This window comes from Sinohyriopsis cumingii, chromosome 15 (assembly GCF_028554795.1).
Source record: "Sinohyriopsis cumingii isolate HCF-2022 chromosome 15, ASM2855479v2, whole genome shotgun sequence".
Taxonomy (NCBI): Eukaryota; Metazoa; Mollusca; class Bivalvia; order Unionida; family Unionidae; genus Sinohyriopsis; species Sinohyriopsis cumingii.
In genome coordinates, this window is record NC_142975.1 from 70816649 (window position 1) to 70835961 (window position 19313).

At 34.5% G+C, this 19313-nt stretch overlaps 1 protein-coding gene across 1 annotated transcript; it reads left to right on the top strand.

Moving 5' to 3' along the window:
- Positions 1–315: 315 nt before the first annotated feature.
- On the top strand, positions 316–19171 carry LOC149782041 (uncharacterized). The gene is made up of 5 exons (XM_089935055.1): positions 316–329; positions 2167–2668; positions 3182–3322; positions 5569–5850; positions 18872–19171. The coding sequence occupies exons 1-5, from the start codon at positions 316–318 to the stop codon at positions 19169–19171; spliced, it is 1239 nt and encodes a 412-aa protein (XP_089791181.1).
- Positions 19172–19313: the final 142 nt, after the last annotated feature.

A 19313-nucleotide genomic window follows, 5' to 3' on the forward strand; every position in this document is an offset into this window, starting at 1 on the left:
ATTCAGTCCTGATTATTGAATGCTCTGTACCTTAACTGTCGTCAAGAAACTTCCAGACGAAAATTATCTATCTCTGTGGTCTTTTACAATGGTGGCCATGTACTGAACTTCGGTCAAGTAAAGAGCACAACGAGTGGAATCGTCACAATAGTACGAATTTGTTTTAATCAATATACATAGCTTTCATTGTGACATCACATCACGCAATATTCAATCCGGATTTTATTGGATCACACCTTTAGATCATTTTGTCCAAAAATATCTACATACTTTAACACTGAATTGGCTGTAGGCACTTCTTGGCACGTCTAAATCATGACATCCCAGAGGTATGTAAGAATCCAAATGAAGTAAATACTTGCCACTTATAGGTATGTAGAATCAAATTTTAAAAATTGTCACCCATGACTGATATAGTCTGTGTTGAATACATACATGACCTGTGTGACTTCTACTACAGCATCATCCAAATAAATATATTACTTAATAGATAGAAATATTTACCTTAGGACTGCATCTTAATCCAAGTTTCTAATTTTGCAAGAAGTTGTCCGACACCTACTTTACTGTATACCATCCAACATGTCAACTTGCTGCTTCTTAAGAAATTCCTGGGTTTATAGTCCGTTTCTATATTCTCTATTTACTGTAGTAAGCTTTTTTTCTTAAAGAAGACGTTGTGAATACGTTTAATCCTATTCATGGTCGTTGCTCTTCAAAATAATAGCTTATTTTTATCAAATGGTGAACTGTTAATAAAAAAGTTTTACTAGATCCATTTGGATTGCTTAACATCTCTTGCCATTTAGTGGGATTGTTACTTTGTAAAGCCAGCTATAAACTGACATGGTTCCTCAGCTGAAATGCTAACAGGAGGAGTCCAGAGTAATGTGTTTAATATCCAATGCCCAATGCATTAACATTACAGGACTCGCGGTACTAATTCAGTTTCTGAAGTAAACCTATGCAAACACCATGATATTAACAATTCAAAACCTTAATATTTCTGAGTACTCATGATCAAACTTATATTTATCAGTATAGATGAAACCTGGATGTCATCTTCTGTGTAGAGGAAAGGATATGAGCCGCGGCATTTTCTGGACCTGCATGTGTTTGAAACATGCTTTCAATTCCGCACCAAAGAGTCAGGTGCTAATTTTAGTAATGAGTGTTTCAAACTCAAGACTGTTAAAGCACTGAAATTCCATCAATAAAACAATGTCTTTATCTTTTTTCACTTACAACTAGGATAAACTTTCAAAAGATTCTTTTTCATTAAACATAATTTACATTATTAACCAATCCTGGTCGGCCAAACCCATATATATTCCATTTTATATCATCCATTTCTAGGCAGGTTCCCATTTTTCCATATCATTAGTACCGTGTGTCCTACAACTTTTCAAAGAAATGCGCAGAATAGATTGACATATCGCGAGTCATGAAAACATGGGTAATATCCTGTGTTTAAAAAATTAGTATTATTTTCAACAGAATTAAAACTCAAGTATGATATACAATTCAAAGCATACAATTAGCATAAAATTGTATTTATATTTTCACAAGCTCAACAAATAATATCATTATTTAAAACAGATTTGTGTATTTATATATGAAATATGATTATAAATAATGTATCATTGTCAAAGCAGACATTTTCCATGCTGGTGTTTAGTTTGTAACTGTTTTTTGTTTTAAACTGTCCTATTGAATTCGTTCATAATAATGACAATCTGCATTGCATGTGCCTGAAGCACAATGGCATACCATTTTTCTGATAAATTTTCAGTGATTCTCTGTGTAATCTTTCAAATTCGTCTACAGTTTAATAAGATACTATTCAAGCATGGTCTTATGTTTGTGAGCAAATGTGGCGGATAGCAGCGCATAACTAGGCAGTGAAATTTATGCATATTTTTGATTGGTCAATGTGCCCAGTCTGACAAGTCGGAACCATCCATTAAAATTTTGATTTTTTTGTGTCTAAACTTCATATGTATATTATAATGTACTGATCACTTCTAGTACTGAGCAAAACCAGCTGAATTAGATGCACAAATCAATTTCAGAAAAACGGACGATCGCTCGACCGGAAAGATTTTATTTAACCTTTCTGGTTCTCAAGAAATGATTAGCATTGTACTGCAGTCTTTATCTTTTCAGGATCTCTACTGCCATGACTACTCCATTGAGGTTCAGTGATAATAACTACAAAAATTGGCTAAAATCTGGCCTTGCTTTGATCCATTGTAAAGACAGCCTTCACGATTTAGTGGACAATGAAGTAAAAAAACTTCATGCAGACATCCAGCAACAGATCGTCACCATCCATGGAAGGCATTGCAACTCCTGTACATGGAAGAGCATTAAATACAGGCAAGGACATTGGTGTATAAGCTGCATTAATAATATCTGTGACAAATGGCTGTCTCAGATTCTGTTGGAACACAATGACCAGTATAACCATAGTATCAACTGGAAGAATGCTGATATTAGCAAGTGGCCAACAGATGCATATGAGGTGGCCAAAGTATACATGCCAAAAGGCCAGGACCAAACAAAGAACCTCCCCCAGGGTTTTGATGTTTCTGCAGTTCTGTCTCTTTTTAAGTATTGCACGTGGTTTACCAAAAAAATACCGAACACTGCTCATCTTGTTTCAGATGTAAGTAGTTATAACATACTTTTCAGTCTATCTTAATTACACTGAGTCCCCAGTAATGATGTAGATTGAAAAAAAATACTTTGACATGTGTGCAGAACTTCATCATTAAAAATAATCATGAAAAGAAGAGTAGTGTGAACTGTTATTGTTAGTTGCATACAAATGTGTAGTACTTTTCATCTTGTAACCCTCTGTGTTTTGTTTCAAGCATGGAAGTTAATATTTGAAGCATGTTATCTCTTTTTATCAGTTATGTCCTTTATTTTTCGATATTCAGCCATTATTTAAACATCGTATGCACCATGTAATTATGTACTTTACAGATTTGTACCTTTAGACACTATGAACACAGTGAAATATGGTCACTCATATTTTATCAGCAAGTGTCTTTATTAGGACATCTTGCATTTGTGTACTTTGTCATATGAATGCAAAGTCTATGAGCAAATATGGTAGGTACCGGCTGTTATATACAGAACTTGATAGACTAAATCCTTTTTTATTTTCATTTAGCTGATAGATATCCGAAATGAACTATTTCATTCCAAAGACTTCAGAGTTGCAGACAACAAGAAGGATATTTGCATTAACAACACTATTCAGCTTCTCTCAGAACTCTGTATAAATGGGAATGTTGTGTCTGAATTATGGAAGGTAAATCTGAGCATTGTTTTGGTTATACAAAAGCAACAAGTATATTTCAGTTTTTAAACAATGGATATCAACTTGTTGTGGATAGAAAAATTTCATGTTAAATTGTTTTTGTGTTCCAGTATGATGTATTTTCTTTAACAGTCCAATGAATTCAGAGAACTATTTCTGCTTCAGTTAAAAAGAAGCAAATTGCTGCATAATGAAGATTTTGCTTGACTTACCTAACAGACAAGCAAAATGACTGGTTGCTAACTCAGTGTCAGACATTTGACATAAGATGTCCATAATTATTCCACGCAATTATCCAGTACACCTCTCCATACATAACTCATGCATAATGGGGCACAGACCACATTATAAGCAAGGGCATGAGATAAAGAGGGACCTGTGAGAAAGGGATGCCATCTTGGCTGAACATCAACAGTGAGAACATGATGGGGGTGTTTAATAGTTTAACACTTGTTTTGTAACTGCATTGGAAATAAATGTCAGTACAAAGCTTGTTTCAATGAAGTTATTCAATTTTCTGTATATGAATTAACTTTTATTTTCATGTTAACCAGCCTTAGAAAGATTGTAATTCCAAGAGGTTTCAACAGACGTCACATGCATACCGCTGAAAACGTGTATCGCATCACTGTTAATTGCGTTTGAATTTGGATATATTCAAGAGTTATTGTTTGTTCAAAACAAAACAAGGTAGCCTTTTTCAATAACTTGGGGCATTTGTTTTGTAAAACAACAACCATAAGTGTCAATGATCAGTATTTTTGGTTCCTATCTATTAGTAAAATATTGATGCCATGATTTAATTGCAAGTAACTGTATAATTTCTGCTCATCCTTGAGTAAATATAAATTTGCTCAAGGATGAGCAGAAATTTTGCAGTTATTCAGTAGAGTGATAATTTGTGAATTTTAAGTTCACCACAATCGTTGGAAGTCATTTCTCCATAATGTATCTGTGAAACAAAGTTTTTATGTACTCTGTACACCTTTTGCTTGCTTTCCTTGCTCTCATTTGTAAATTAACAGAATGAACCACTGATTAATGTTAGAGACTTTAATTATGTTACATGCATACTATTTATAACAGTTTAATTTGTCAGTTAAAATGAGTTGACCTTGTACATTACCATGACCGCTAGTTCTTATGCTTTAGGATTTGCTTGCCTTTTTTTAATTTCATCCCCTTTATTTCATTTGGTAGAGAAAACATAATTAACATGATATTACAAAGCAGGTCTATTTTCATTAATAGTAACAATGAAGCAAACTCTTCAGTATTGGAGATCGAAACCCGGTTGGAATTTAATTAGGTTCTCACTGAAATGCTCGTGAACATAGCTGTGAGGGTAGATTGACACTTTTCCCATTTGAATATAACAGGGCTTATCATATTTATGTGATTACACTGAAATAAAATCTATTTAAAGATGAACTAAAACACCAATTTCGCCTGTCAAAACATTCAAGTGGTATTTTTTTCATAAAGTGTTACCACCAGCAAGCATTTTCATGGATGGAAATTTCTTTGAATATTGCTGTTTACAATGTACTGAGAATGTTTCTTATTTTGTAAAGAATATGCAACAAAAATATACAGCTTATTACAAGGGATGAATTTCATGATGTTGATCCTATTTCCAGGCACTAAAATGAGCTATGAAGGTTTAATTTATGAGTTTTGGTCACAATTTTCATCATGCTGAACAAAAAAGGGTCAATTCTTTGTGTATTTTCTAGAAGAAACAAATTATGGGATCCACACCTCACCCCATTTTGAAAACCATTTGACAAGTTAGAAGGAAATGTGTAATTATGATTTCCTAATATTTCAAAACCCCTTTTATTTTGAAACCATAACAGATATATAGACAGATATTACCTGCCAAAAAGAAAAATATGTAACTTTTCCCATGGCTGTCATTGCTTGCAGGAATATTTGTTGAATATTTCAGCCCTTACATGAAAAAAAAACTATTGGTAATTATATGAAGAATGTACTGTTCAAATTTATCAATAGTTTTGAATACCATCCTCTGTTTGGTCCGTTTTTTGGACACTGCACCAACTGACTAGTCTGAATTAGGTAGCTATTAGAACAATATCTATGTACGGTTCCATTGAATGAGTGCATGATTTTATTTTCGGTTTGAGGTTTAACTTGTGCAGTAATGTATAATTCTGATTTGATTGGAGTTGTTTTTAAACTTCAGATTCATAATATTCTTTCTTTTCATAAAGTTAAGGCTTGAAGACATTGACATAAATTACCGTGAAACAGAAGTGAAAGTCTTTAATACCATTTTGTCAGCTGTAAAAGACAAGATGGATTCTCTACTTGCTGATCATATTCAACTATCTGGTGACCTTAATACAGCTCAGACAACCATGACTTCTTTACAAGCCATGCAGACTCAGCAGGAGCAGGATATGCAAGAGATCAAGGACAAAACCACACAGACCTCAGGAATAGTGGATACTATGGCAACTGATATTAAAGAGATCAAGAGTGAACTAGAACAGGTAATTCATATGACGTGTAGAAATTACGACACAAACATATTATTTGTAAATTTTTACTCTGTTACAGAGAGTTACAAAAATTAAAAAATGTGTATTCCTTTCATCTGAGGCATGCCTGTAGTGCACTTTTTAATATACATAATTTTCAGAGCAAAGAATCTTCAGAATCCTATTCATTCTCCTAATACTCCTGTGTGCATCTAATTATATATTCAAGGTGACACCAGTTTTTTATCATTACTGTATGGAGGATTGCCATGAAACTTTTCAAACCCCCTTCATCCCATTCATCTAGTTGGTCTTAAATAAAAATGGTGCTGACTGGATATCCAATATGACAGCCAACTTGAAGTCTTGCTTTCACTACTCCTTCTGAATCAGTAGTAATATCAACATGGAGGTTTAACAAAAAGACTTTCGTTGATATAGGCTTGGTCTTAAAATAAAATCATGTTGATCTGTCTCCCAATATTGCCACCACAGTGGCCATCTTGACACTTTATTATTGCTACTCCTGCTATATGCATGGTCATATCAACATGGGATTTCATTAAAATACTTATGCTGTCAAGTTGGTCCTAGATGAAGATGGTACCAATCTGACATCTAAGAGGGCCACCACAGCAGCCATCTTGAAAATCTTATTATTACTAGTTCTGATCAATGGAAAGTCATATTGACATGGGATTTCCACAAAAAGACTTCTTACGTTGTCTAGTTGGTTTAAAATGCAAATGGTGCTGATGTTAGATCCTGCTGAATGGAAAGACATGTTGACATAGTGTTTTTTCACTAGATCACTTTTTATAATGTCTAGGTTTAAATTAAAATGGTGCCACTGTGATGTCTAATATGGTTGTCATGGTGACCAGCTTTGAAACTCTTGTTATCACTACGTCCGGTAGCCTGATGCCACAGGCATATTCTAATGGAGGTGCCCTTCGGGTTTATTGAGAGAAAAAAATTGCCTGAGAAAACTTCGATTATGCTGACAAAATGCAGAAATTTATTTTCAAGATGTTGAAAGACTAGTAAATATTTTTCATCCTGTATGACCCTTACTGTTATGATGATTGTCTACTTATACTTCTACTGAAGACTGTAAACTTTGCTTACAAAGAGAAGCATGTAACCTGTGAATGGCAAACAGAGTGACTGGGTTACTATAACTAGTATTATCATGGCTTTAGCATACATGCGATTCCAAAATACCATTTTGGGCATTTATGGCAGTACAGAAACTAATCAGAACCAGTCCATTGAGATCTGGAACTGACGCAGCAGTCGTTGCAACCATTGTATGGCTACATAGATGGAATAAGGCTAGGATATATACACAACAAGTAGTTAATTGATTACTTTATTGTTGTAATCTGGAGAGTTTGGGCCAAATATGTGATGTTTTTAAGGTATTATAAGTAATAAAGGGTTGAAATGTGGTTGTGTTGCTTTTGAGTCTTTGAAACTCAGCCATCCCTTGGCAGATTTGAGATGAAAAGGAAAAACCAACTCAAAATGATTTTAGCAAATAGACTTGAGTTAAATATCTTGATTTAATTTTAATGGTCTTGCTCAATTGCTAATGTGTTGTTTAAGATGTTTCAAGTTAAATTTGAATGAATAATAATTCAACTGTCCCTTGCCCATACTTACACTAGTGTAATGAAACACTGGTTAAACGTATTAAGCGTCACCTATGAACAACAACAAACATGTAACATCAATTGTATAAATCGATGATAATGAACATAAATGCTGTTGATCCACTGAGTACAATAGCTGACCTCAAGACTGGAAGAAAACATTGCTTTACTATAAATATTTGTAGCTCCAAGTGAACATGCAAGTCAATTTACTATGATTTTGTTTGTATATTTTCATATTTGAAGTGTAGAAGCAGAAATGACAGTATGTACCAATGCCAGTACATATGGTTGGGGTGCCCAACTGTTGCTGGTCTGCACTACTGTCAACACTTCTAAGTTTTGGAAAATAGTCCTAATGATGTCATACAACTCTAGATCTGGCAGTTTCTATGTTGGTGCAACCAATTCCATATCAGTTTCAAATCAGGCACATTCCTGGCAGACACTCTGTCCTGAGATGGTCCAATGTAAAACCATTAATTCAGAATGGTGTCTCCATCAATCAGTCTTTCTTCAGAATTTGCACACTTTGGGAGCATCCATTGATAGATCTATTTGCGAAAATATGGAATCACATGTTACCCTCCTATGACTTGCCAGAATCTCGGGTTGTGGATAAAAACTGTCAGTTGGGAGGAGTTGTGGGCCTTCACCTACTCTCCCCCAGTTTTGGTACCGAAAATAATCTAGCAGTTGTGGGGTCAGAACTGCAGTATGATACTGAAAGCCTCTCTCAGATGGGATAAGTCCTGGGTCTCAGATCTACTAGATCTAGTAACAGATCTGTCCAGAAAGACTACAGCCAAATCCAATCTACTGAAACAACCATGCTCATGTGTGCTCCACTCGTGCCTGGACTGTCTTCATGCTTGGCACATGTCAGGACAGCCTTATGAGAGAAAGAATTTAAACCTTAGATTATGGAAAGAATCTCAGGAGCAAAAAGGCTCTCCACTCTGGAGGCACATGACAGAAAGTTTCATTTTTTCAGGAACTGGTGCATAGTCTATAACATCATCCCTTTGAGTGTATCAAGACATCAACTGACTGTTTTCTCTGGTTCTATGAAGAGAAACAGTTGGTCCCAGTCACCATGACAGGTTACTGCTCCATGATATTTGATTGATACTGGCCTCCTGACAGATGTGGAATCATTCATGATAAAGATATGTCAGACATTTTAACCAAGTTTGATCTGAATTAACCAAAATCTCTCATCCTGTTACCAAAATGAAATCTCTCCTGGGTTGTAACCTAGTGCATTTCAGATAAATTTGAGCCATACATGTCCTTTCCATGGACCTAATCATTCTTCAGTTCAGATTGGATGGTTTGGTGGTCCTCTTGACACAATCAGGATTTGTAGCCAAAAATAGTTTACTGTAAGTCTTCAGAGTCGTCTTACTCCCTCAATTCCATAGACACATGGAAAGTGGTGGCCATGTGAGACCCTTTTTGCGCCCTCAGGTACTACTTGAAGCACACAGAGGCATGCTAGGCACACGCATGCAACTCTTTCTCCTGGTAATAGCCAGGAAGCAGGATACCACCCCTCTAGCCCAATTTTTTGTGGCTGCAGTGGGTTATGTACATGACGTGCTCTAAGGTTTCAAAAGATCAGAATCGCCTTCATGAAGATTTAAGTTCATTAAATTAGTGCAATCTATGAACCTCATGTTCAAACATAGCATTTTTATCTGAGAAAATAGAAACTGTTGACATACAGAATCAATCTTCTCCAGTTTTTATCTTGGAGATTTAGCTTCACAGAGACAGACTTAGAATCTGGTGGGTCTGGTGACGGCAGCCAAGATGACCATCGGACCCAGTTAAAAGTAAACACAACCTATGAGCTTCACTGAATTTGCCAGTGAAAGCCGTCATTAAGAAGATTTCAGTAATCACCTTCTTTTTACCGGATATAGGAGAAAGGGTTATCTTTTGCATGGGGCATTATTCCCTGGAAGGATATTCGAGGTATAGGTTGGATGCTCAGCATGTTCTCCTCCTACCCTGTTATCTTAATGTTAATGTGATTGGAAACATATTTGAAGGAGAAAGCAAATTTTTAAGTAAATTACGTTTCTCTGAGAATACTTATCCAATCACATTACTTAAAATCCTCCAAGCCATTCGGCTATGTAACCATCCTTGTTGGCATATCACTCAGCTTTCTTATTGTTGTACGTCTTTTTATGCCATGTCACATGTATGTATGCATGTGGTTTAAACGTATATCAGCACATTACTGGCTCAGTATTGAGAATTTAACCCTGGTAGTGCTGTGTTGTTTTGCTTCACCTTGAAACCAGTACTGATTTGTTTTTAACCGCCCCGTCTCTGTATGCTGAATTGTTTTATAACAATACATACCTTTTGGCCAAATTCATATAACAGCTTCAGAACTATTATTTATAATCAGATTGCTGTGAAATTGTACAAAGTGATGCATATATGCATGCATATTACTAACACTAATTATGTCAGTGAAAATGATGTGTTCATGGTTACCATAGCAACCAAACAAAAAAGGGTGGAAAGGTAATATTTGACAAAAAATCTAATATAATGTAAACTTTTCCATCAAATATAGCTATTCAGAATGTGTACATAGTTTTTTATTCTTTTCTACATATCACCTATCCTCAGTTCATTACTTTTAGGCCTATGCTAAATAATTAAAACTTTACTTCAAACTTGTCTCTACATTTCAGTATGTTACAATATTTAGATGATGCAATATGTATGCAGTGTTATTCACAAACGATCTCCATATAAAATATAATTATGTTCATTTGTTTATAGTTTACTGATAAGGAACCAATACTAATCATGTTGAAAATGATAAATAATTATAGATTTACTTTGATTGCCATAGCAAGCAAAATATAATGTTAGTGTTTGAAACGTTTAAAAGACTTTTTAAACTAATATTGTTGGCAGAATCTTTTATCCAAATAAATACAGCATTCATTTTTCAAAGAACTCAGTATTATCAAGTTGTATTAATTATGAAGGTAAAATGCTAATTATCATAATGTTGAGAAAAAGGGTGGAAATATAGAACAGCTATATTTCTCATGTTTTATTGTATAGAGAATACTGTTATGCAGTGTAGTCAAACGAATGGGAAACTAGTTTTCTCATTGAAAATTGTGAAAGGCAGATGTCTTAAGTAAACACATTTACAAGCAATGTTGCTTGCAAGAAATGTTTTTATGAATACAACTCTATACATGTGGCAAATGTAACAACTGACACAAAATACATTTGCAGGTTTGTCTTTGACTGCAGTGGTCTCAGTTTTGTAATCACATCATGTAAAATGAAACATAAATTTTTCTTTCAAATTAAAAAATAATAATGAAAAAGTTAGGATTTCATTCATGGATTTAACGACTTTTAGGGTTATTTCTAGACTCATATAACATAAAATGTTATGTTTGCCCGCTTCACTACTAAATCTGATGTAAGTCTTAACTTTAATTTACTATCAATAAACATACAAACTGAATGCATATCAATAGTATCGGCCATATTGTCTTTGATTTCTTTAATAGCTTTTATAATTAATGCGTTCTTTAATATATGACAGCACATATAGTTTTAGAATAATTTTCTTTACAACTCAGGTTGTTTTAAAATCTAATTTTCAATACATCTTCTAATTTTCAGCTCGTTTGAACACAACTGTCAATAGCCTACCAATTAGACGTATTTAAATCTGTAACATTCTTGTGTCTACATCTGAATGATTTTAAAGTAATATCGTCAGGTACAGCAATATTATCACAGCCATTATTTTGGGTCTTCTCTCTACACAATAGAGTAGTGTACTATTTTACGGTTATATATCGTATGAAACATCAGCTGAGAAATACCAAATGTGTTACCAAGCTAAGTGATATGTTTGATCTTTACCACCAAGTGTGGCAGAAATAAACAACAATATAAACACTGAGATGTGAGTTTGCAACAGTGGATGGGAGCTCTGGTGTCCAGTACACATGTATGATAGTGACATTGGTTGTAAGGTAATATTATGAGTGGAGCTGTACATTTGAGAGGTCTGAAAGTCATTATTACTGAAAAATAACGTAACTATTTCTCACTGATTATAAATTATAGAGCAAGAGTTGTGAGATTTTCAGTTATAATTATTAATTGCAACCCACCAAAAATATTTTAAATAAAATAGATTTCTCACCAACAATCTTAAAATATTATAACGTCTGTGCAGTTAAACGTTTCATAAAAATAAAAAAATAGAACAAGATTTATATGTTCGTTGGCCTACCTCTGAAACTAGCTATGCAAAAACGAAACTGATGACGAAAAGAAAAGGATTTCCACCAGGTCGAAAGTTCAGCAACTGAACGAAGGTCATGAAAATTAGATTCTCAAGTCGCATACATTTCACATTGCTGTCACAAGAGTGGGCAAATTAAGAAATTGATAGATAGATAGATCTCTCTCTCTCTCTCTCTCTCTCTCTCCTCAATTTCCTTCTGAACTCGATTGTTGAGAGAGAGAGAGAGAGAGAGAGAGAGAGAGAACCTTTATAGGAGGAAGAAAGGAGAGACAATGTACCACGCTACGATTTAAAAATGACACTGAATGAAGTAAATACTTTAGACACTGAAAAGATTCAGCAATATCAAATGAAAATTTTGAAAATGGGGGGTCAGTTTGTAGGGTACATTTATGAAATAGATATGCAGTATATCGATATTCTTAGATGCATTGCAAAGTGTGGTTATTGCTCTTTGATCTTGGCGTTTGACACAATTATCCTTATATTACTGTATTGATTGCTTGTCAAAAACATTTCTAACCACTGCACTAAAGTCTATTTCCAACATTATAAAGCTATGTTTTGCTGATGATAACACAGTATCGGTAATCAGCTGCAAAAAATCTTTAACATACACCCTGAAGTTGTTACTTTTGTTTTCTTCATGTTTAAGCATGACCAAAAAAAATGTTTAAAAACTGAAGTTGGAGTATGCAACATCTAGTCTCCTTTTCGTTCAATAAAACGTAAGCAACTGTCCATATCAAATGAAAATTTAAATTAAAGGTTACTTATGAATATTACCAATTCTGGTCTTCTTCAAATGTATTTCACAATCGTAATATATGTACCTTAGGACAAGTGATATTACCTTGCAAATTCAGCCCTCACAGGTTAAAAATCTTGACCTAAAAGACAAAATGCTATCTGCCCACCTAGGTGGCAGTTTGATAGTGATTTCCCCTTGATACACAGATTTGCACCATATCCCATGAATTACTCACGTACTACTTCTGCTCATGCTAGGTCGGTTGCATTACCAGTTTTCTGGAAGTTCTACCATTATGCATGTTGAAGGAGTTTTCACTTTGAAGGAAAATACATCTAATATTTCCAACTTTCATTCTTTCATTGCATTATTATCACTTTGTGGTTATGACACACTTAGGCATCCTGGATATATACTTGCACGGGTCAGGCATGCACTTCCCCCACATTGTTATAGCTGTAAATAAATAGATGTGCAGGTCTGGCGTGTGATCTAGTAAGCTCATAATATTGCTGTATAATTTCTGCTACGGTTGGATACATACAGCTAAGTTTTCTATATTGATTTAGTCTTAGCGTTACATTACACACTACTGCTTTTACCTGTATCCGCCTTCCTTTGGCCATTCCTAAAGGTAACATTGTCTTACAATTGATTGTGCGTTTAGGCTCTTAACAAACACATCAAAGAGTAGAGACAACAAGCTTTGTTAAATTTAACAAATAATTTGTTTCCCTAGAAAACAAGGTCAAAATGAGAAAAAGAACTTATGGTTTTACGAATCAGATCCACACAAAAAAATAATCCAAGAATAATCCAAGAATTAAAAATTAGAAGTCCTAGAAATAAAAACTCCTAAATGAATCTGAGTTGGGAGTCCTGATTAAAAAAAAATCCAAGATGGAGGACGATGAATACCTTCAAAGTGCTGTTGTGTCAACAGTTTCTTGTTGAACCACAGAAAATAATATTCCGGTTTCAAATTCCGAATAAAATTTCAATAAATGTCTTTGTCCAAGAATTCTGTATGAGCACTTAAATATTTCCAGACAAAATGATTAGTAATTTCATAAAATAGAATTTCAACTCAACTGGTCACAACAAAACACCTTTAAGTGTCAATGGTTTATCGCCCAACTGGCTAATTCTTAACATAACATGAGTTATAAGACTTTCTAAAACGCAAAACAGATGCCAGGATGTGGATCAGTCCTCTGGAAAAACCAGGAGTTGGTAGCAATTGATATATGTTATTTGAAAGGTAGGAGAGATATGACCTTGACTGAAATCAATGGCTCTTACAGTAGGAATCAATAAAAAAAATAATAAAATAAGAGTTTGTTTACCAGAACCATTACTGGTTCTGAATCAAGGTCAGAAACTAGAAACAGTGCTTCTATTATTAGGTGTTTATGAAAAAAACAGTTGGGTCAAACTAATTTCTGGAAAATATCAAATCCAGTAAATACAATTACATTACAGTAGCATGTAATGGAATTAAAAAAATTAAAACTAACAATCAAACAAATAAGTCAAATCAAATATAAATTAAATATACATTACATGATATTACAGCATCCATTTTGTACGTATCAACCCTTTACCACTCCCGGTGGCCTAGTGGTAGAGCGTCCGCCTCGGATGCTGGAGGTCGTGGGTTCGAACTCCGGCCTAGTCATACCAAAGACTTACAAAAATGGTACTAACAGGTGCTTCGCTTGGCGCTCAGCGTTAAGAGTTTAGTGTTAGGACTAGTCGGCCTGGTGTCAGGATGATGTGACTGGGTGGGACATCATGCTACATGTCTGCGGCATGATGCCCCATTGCTAAACATCACTATAAACTGTCACACTGCAGACATCGTAGCGATATGACTGAAAAATTGTTAAAGCTTCGTTAAAAATCTAAATCACACACACGCACCTCTCGAAGGGAACCTTTACTTGGCGACTGCTTGGAAGTCATTGTATGTAACTCGGAATGTAGCACAAAAGATGTCAGCTTCACCACCTTATCCAAAGAATGCAAGACTTGCTCTCAAGTCCCCTTATCATTATTAGATTTTACTATAATGCTTGAAGATTCAGCGTTCCAGGCATCGATTGAAGAATTTTCTGAAAACTGCCACCAAAGTTTTGCCTGCATCCTCCCTCTTCGTCAATGACTTAGTCTCGAGTTTCAGCATAAAATTATTTCAAGCAGAGTTCCAGACATTTTAGGCTGCTTGCATCGTCAGTAACAAGACCCAAGTGTCCACTGACTTTTTTCTCATAAAACATTCCTTCCTTCTATTCGTTGCACACTCCAATTTGACCGAGATATTGCAGCTTTGGGCATGACAAAGCCTTATTCCATTTGGCATGGATTTTAAGTCTTTTAATGACACACGGCTGTTTGTGTGCAACTAGTGGCCAAGGACCCTATGTTGGATCTAGTATCTATTGCAATTTTTAAATAGGAAGAACACAGCTTACCTTCTCCTCCCCCATCCCGAATCCTACAGGACATGCATGGGAGACTATTTCCAGAATTGCCCATGTCTTAAATAGAGCTGCACAGCATACCCTGGTCAATGTCAGAACAACAGCTACGTACGCAGAATGAGATGTAGTGTTCTCTGTCTCCACCTTTTTTAAAGACCACCACAAGCAGAGCTATGCTTATAAGCTTTTTCATCTAAACTCCTCTTTAATTGTCAGGTTGAAGAAATTCACAAGCAAGCCACCAAGAAAAGATCACAGGGATTCAGATTCCCCTAGGACACGGACCACTGGGAAGCCGTAAAACTGAATCTACAACCATCGAAAACCATACCTTATTCAATCAGTCTGGGAAGCCAGTGGAGTGTGCAAATCCCTCCCCCCCCCCCATGTCATTTACATATCAATGTTCTCATTATGAAAGACAAATGGGAAGGGAGTTCTTGTTCTGTCCAACAATTCCATTGTGGTGACTTCTCTCAAACAGCAAGGTTCCCAGACCTTTGCATTCCTATTTGGGATTTTTAAAGTGGTATCTTCAGTAGCAAATCCATGTCCATTTTTGTCATATTCCTGGATGACTAAATGTTTATGTGGACTCGCTGTCCCGGAAGAATCAATTAATGAAAATGTAAAGGTCTCTTCATCCCTCTGTTTTCATTTGGATATGTGCCCGATGGGATAGACCAATGGTGGACCTATTTGCAACTAGTGGAATGCCAAACTCCCAACCTTTGTCTCTCCTGTCCCAGATCCACAGGCCCGGGCAGTTGATGCCCTTTTCATTGATTGGACCGGCCTGGATGCAATCACTTAACCTCCTATGCCTCTGATTGTGAAGGTGATAGAGAAAGAAAAAGATTCAGAGTGTCGTTTCATCCTGAATGCACTACTCAGATGGGAAAAATCGTGGATCACTGACCTCATAAATCTTGCAGTGGAAATCAGCAGGAAAATCTAGATAGTCCCTCGCCTGCTCAAGCAATCAGAATGGCAGATGTTTCATCCGAGTCTAGAGTTGTTGAACCAACCCATCTGGATTATTAAACAAGCCCTCATGAACAAATAGTTCTCACAACCAGTGGTGGAGAGCATCACTCAAGTGAGATGGCTCTCCACTTAAAAATATATAAAGGCAAAATGAAAATCTGCAAGAACACATTTTACCACTGCAGGTATCAATATCTCATATATAGTTAACTTCCTTTCTGGTGAGAAATAGTTAGTAACAGGATATTGTTCCATGATATCTAACACCCTGGATCATCATGGAAGAGAGAATATTGGACAAAACAAAGGCCTATCTGATCATCTGTCTAGTTTTGATTATAAATGTCCAACTGTGCCCAAAGTGGAATATATCATCCAGGGGACTAACTTGGATGAACAAGACCCCATCTGAACCATTTTAAATGTCCTCATTTGTTCACCTCTCATATAATTTTACCCACTTCCTCACTGTATTAGTGAGGGCAGACAGAACTGGCAAAAGACATTCTGTATCAAACTAGTTCAAGTTCTTAGCCCTCAAAGACGGAAAGGACAATAGATCAGCACAGAGACACTTTCATCCTACATAAAGTGGGTTATTTGTTCCTCATATCAGGAAATAGCCCCATATTAAATGAATTTCTATGCATTTTGGCTCACAAAGTTACGGCAGTCACCACAAACATTGCATTTGAGTGACACTGTTCTCCTAATGATGTTATCCTTGCCGTGGGATGGAGATCCGATTCCACTTTCTCCAACTTTTATCTTGAGATCTTTTATCACAAAAGGCTTAACTCGACCAGGTGATATCTCTAGCCATAGCGCAACTGGTTACGTTCCAGATTCGTTGGACAGGTTCATAAGTATGCCGCTTCACGACCTGTGCTGGATTTGCGGGAGGAAAACAGTTCTCTTATGCGGGATTTGCGGGAGGGAAACAGTTTCTGTTTTGAAACCTCTCCCCCAACACGTGGAGTTTATTTTACAGTCGGATTATCTAGAAGCTGTGCTGCATAGCTTTGGGGGATCAGAAATAGCAATCAAATATTTTCTCAGTGGACACTTAATAACACAATTACAGATGAAACATTATTTGTTACAAGAACCTTGCTCAAAATAAATTACAGAAAAATTAAAATCCTTATTGGAGCAGTTTAGCCACAGATGATTTTGATCAAATAAATTCCGGAAGATATATTGAGTAAATATTCATAGTAATAACTCCTAAATCACACTTACACTGCACCACCACCACCAACACTACAAAAACCTTTTTGTTTTACTTTTGGTTCATACATTATTTGTCAATACAGGACACTTTTATAACTATTTTTATTTTATTTTATTTTATTTTATAGTATATATCATATTCAGATTAGTCAACTTGAAATGCTGTAGAATAAAAGCAGCATTTCAAGGTGATTGAAAACTAATAGCCTGAAAGAATTATGAAATCAGAAGTTCTTATTGGATAGTCTTATGGACTATGTTTAATACTGTCACTTACACCTACTTGATAAATTTGTAGGTTGTTTATCGATGGTGCTAGTTGTACTTTATCTCAAAATTAATTTTAGTTCTAATTACTCTTATTTCTTAAGTACGGACACTTTAATTTTGGAAGAGTGAAAAAGTAGCTGTGTACAATTTGTGCAAAGCTCAGGGGAAAAAACATTCAGTGTAGATTTATACACTATGTTTGGAAACAATTCATAATTTGCTTACAGAGTTCAAATGAAATTGAATACACTTTAAATTCCTAGGAGTATTTTTCTTGAATGGTTTGACCACAATACAAGTCATGTCAGTAATTGATACAGGTATGCGCAAATACAAACATTCTGGTAAATTCCAGAAAAAATAATAAAATTTTAATTTTCACTCTAAATTGCAGTGTTAAAAGTTGTTTGAAGTCAAGTCACCTAGTTTTTATCCATAAAGAATACAAATATGGTGGGAAAAATGGAACAAATTCCAACCAGTATTGGGCTCAAGTGGGAAAGCTAAGTGTGTAGTCCATGTTTTAATCTGTGTATAGGGTGTGGGGCAGAATATGTGTTCATATATATATATATATATATATATATATATATATATATATATATATATATATATATATATATATATATATATATATAAATTATAAAATAAACAACACCAACACGTAGAATGTGTGACCGGTTTCGCTTTAATGCTTCATCAGACTTATTATTTATTATTTATTATTATTTATTTATTTATTTATTTATTATTATTTTATTTATTTTTTTCTGAATTATGTCCCCTGTTTACAATTAGATATGAATATTTCATATTATTTTACTTTGCAGAAAATCTTAATTGGTAAAAGTAAAATCTAATAACATAAAAATATGTTTACTAATTCTTTAAAAATGAAATTGAATTTGTAATTAATTATCAATATAATATGATTAATTATTTATAAAATACTTGATAGTAACCGTAATGCACACCATATTTGTATTATATTTTTATTAAATAAATTGAGTTCTGATAACCACTTTCACAGCTATAAAGATTATACTAGTGTATATGTTGATTACATTTATCTTTGTAAATTTTTTTTTTTTTTTTTGTGTAATTTATTTTCTTTGTTTTTTAATAATAAGCATGTATTATACATAATACTAATGTTAGTAAAACTGTTTATCTCTATTTGTTAATAAATGGTAATTTATATATATACATTGTCAGCTATTGTTTCTTTGATAAAATGCATTTTTTAAAAATACTTCTGGTTTATATATTATATTCTATGTTCAGCAAGCTCATAGTTCAATTATTATGATTAATCAGTCATAAGAAATCTTTATTACAGAAGAAACAACATTTTCAAAAAATGAAATCCTTCTTTGAAAACAACCCAGACATAAATGACCAGAATATTACAAAAAACATTCTGGAAATTGAGAAAATTGTCAATGAGCTGCAGTGTATAGTTCATGCAACAGAAGAAGATATTTCAGAACTCAAAATAAGAATGTCATCACTTGAAAGTAGACAGGACAGGATAGAAAAGAAAGTTGCAGAAATGGATGAAAAATGGGAGAAGAAACAACCTGCATTTGATCTGCAAAAAGGTATGCTTTGGAATTTGACTCGTTATCTCTGTGATTAAATGATCATTGTTAAATATTTATTGAAATATACAATTTACCTAATCACTATTAAAGTAAATAAATGTTGAAGGACTTTGTTAACTTTGTGATTGAGATTGATTAAGTAATATTTATACTGTACTAAATATCCACCCATGATCA

Bases quoted from the DNA above. Each gene is read 5' to 3' on its own strand.
- LOC149782041 (XM_089935055.1), top strand. The intron at 3,323-5,568 runs GTAAATCTGAGC...CTTTTCATAAAG, and splicing joins TTGTGTCTGAATTATGGAAG to TTAAGGCTTGAAGACATTGA. The intron at 5,851-18,871 runs GTAATTCATATG...TCTTTATTACAG, and splicing joins TCAAGAGTGAACTAGAACAG to AAGAAACAACATTTTCAAAA.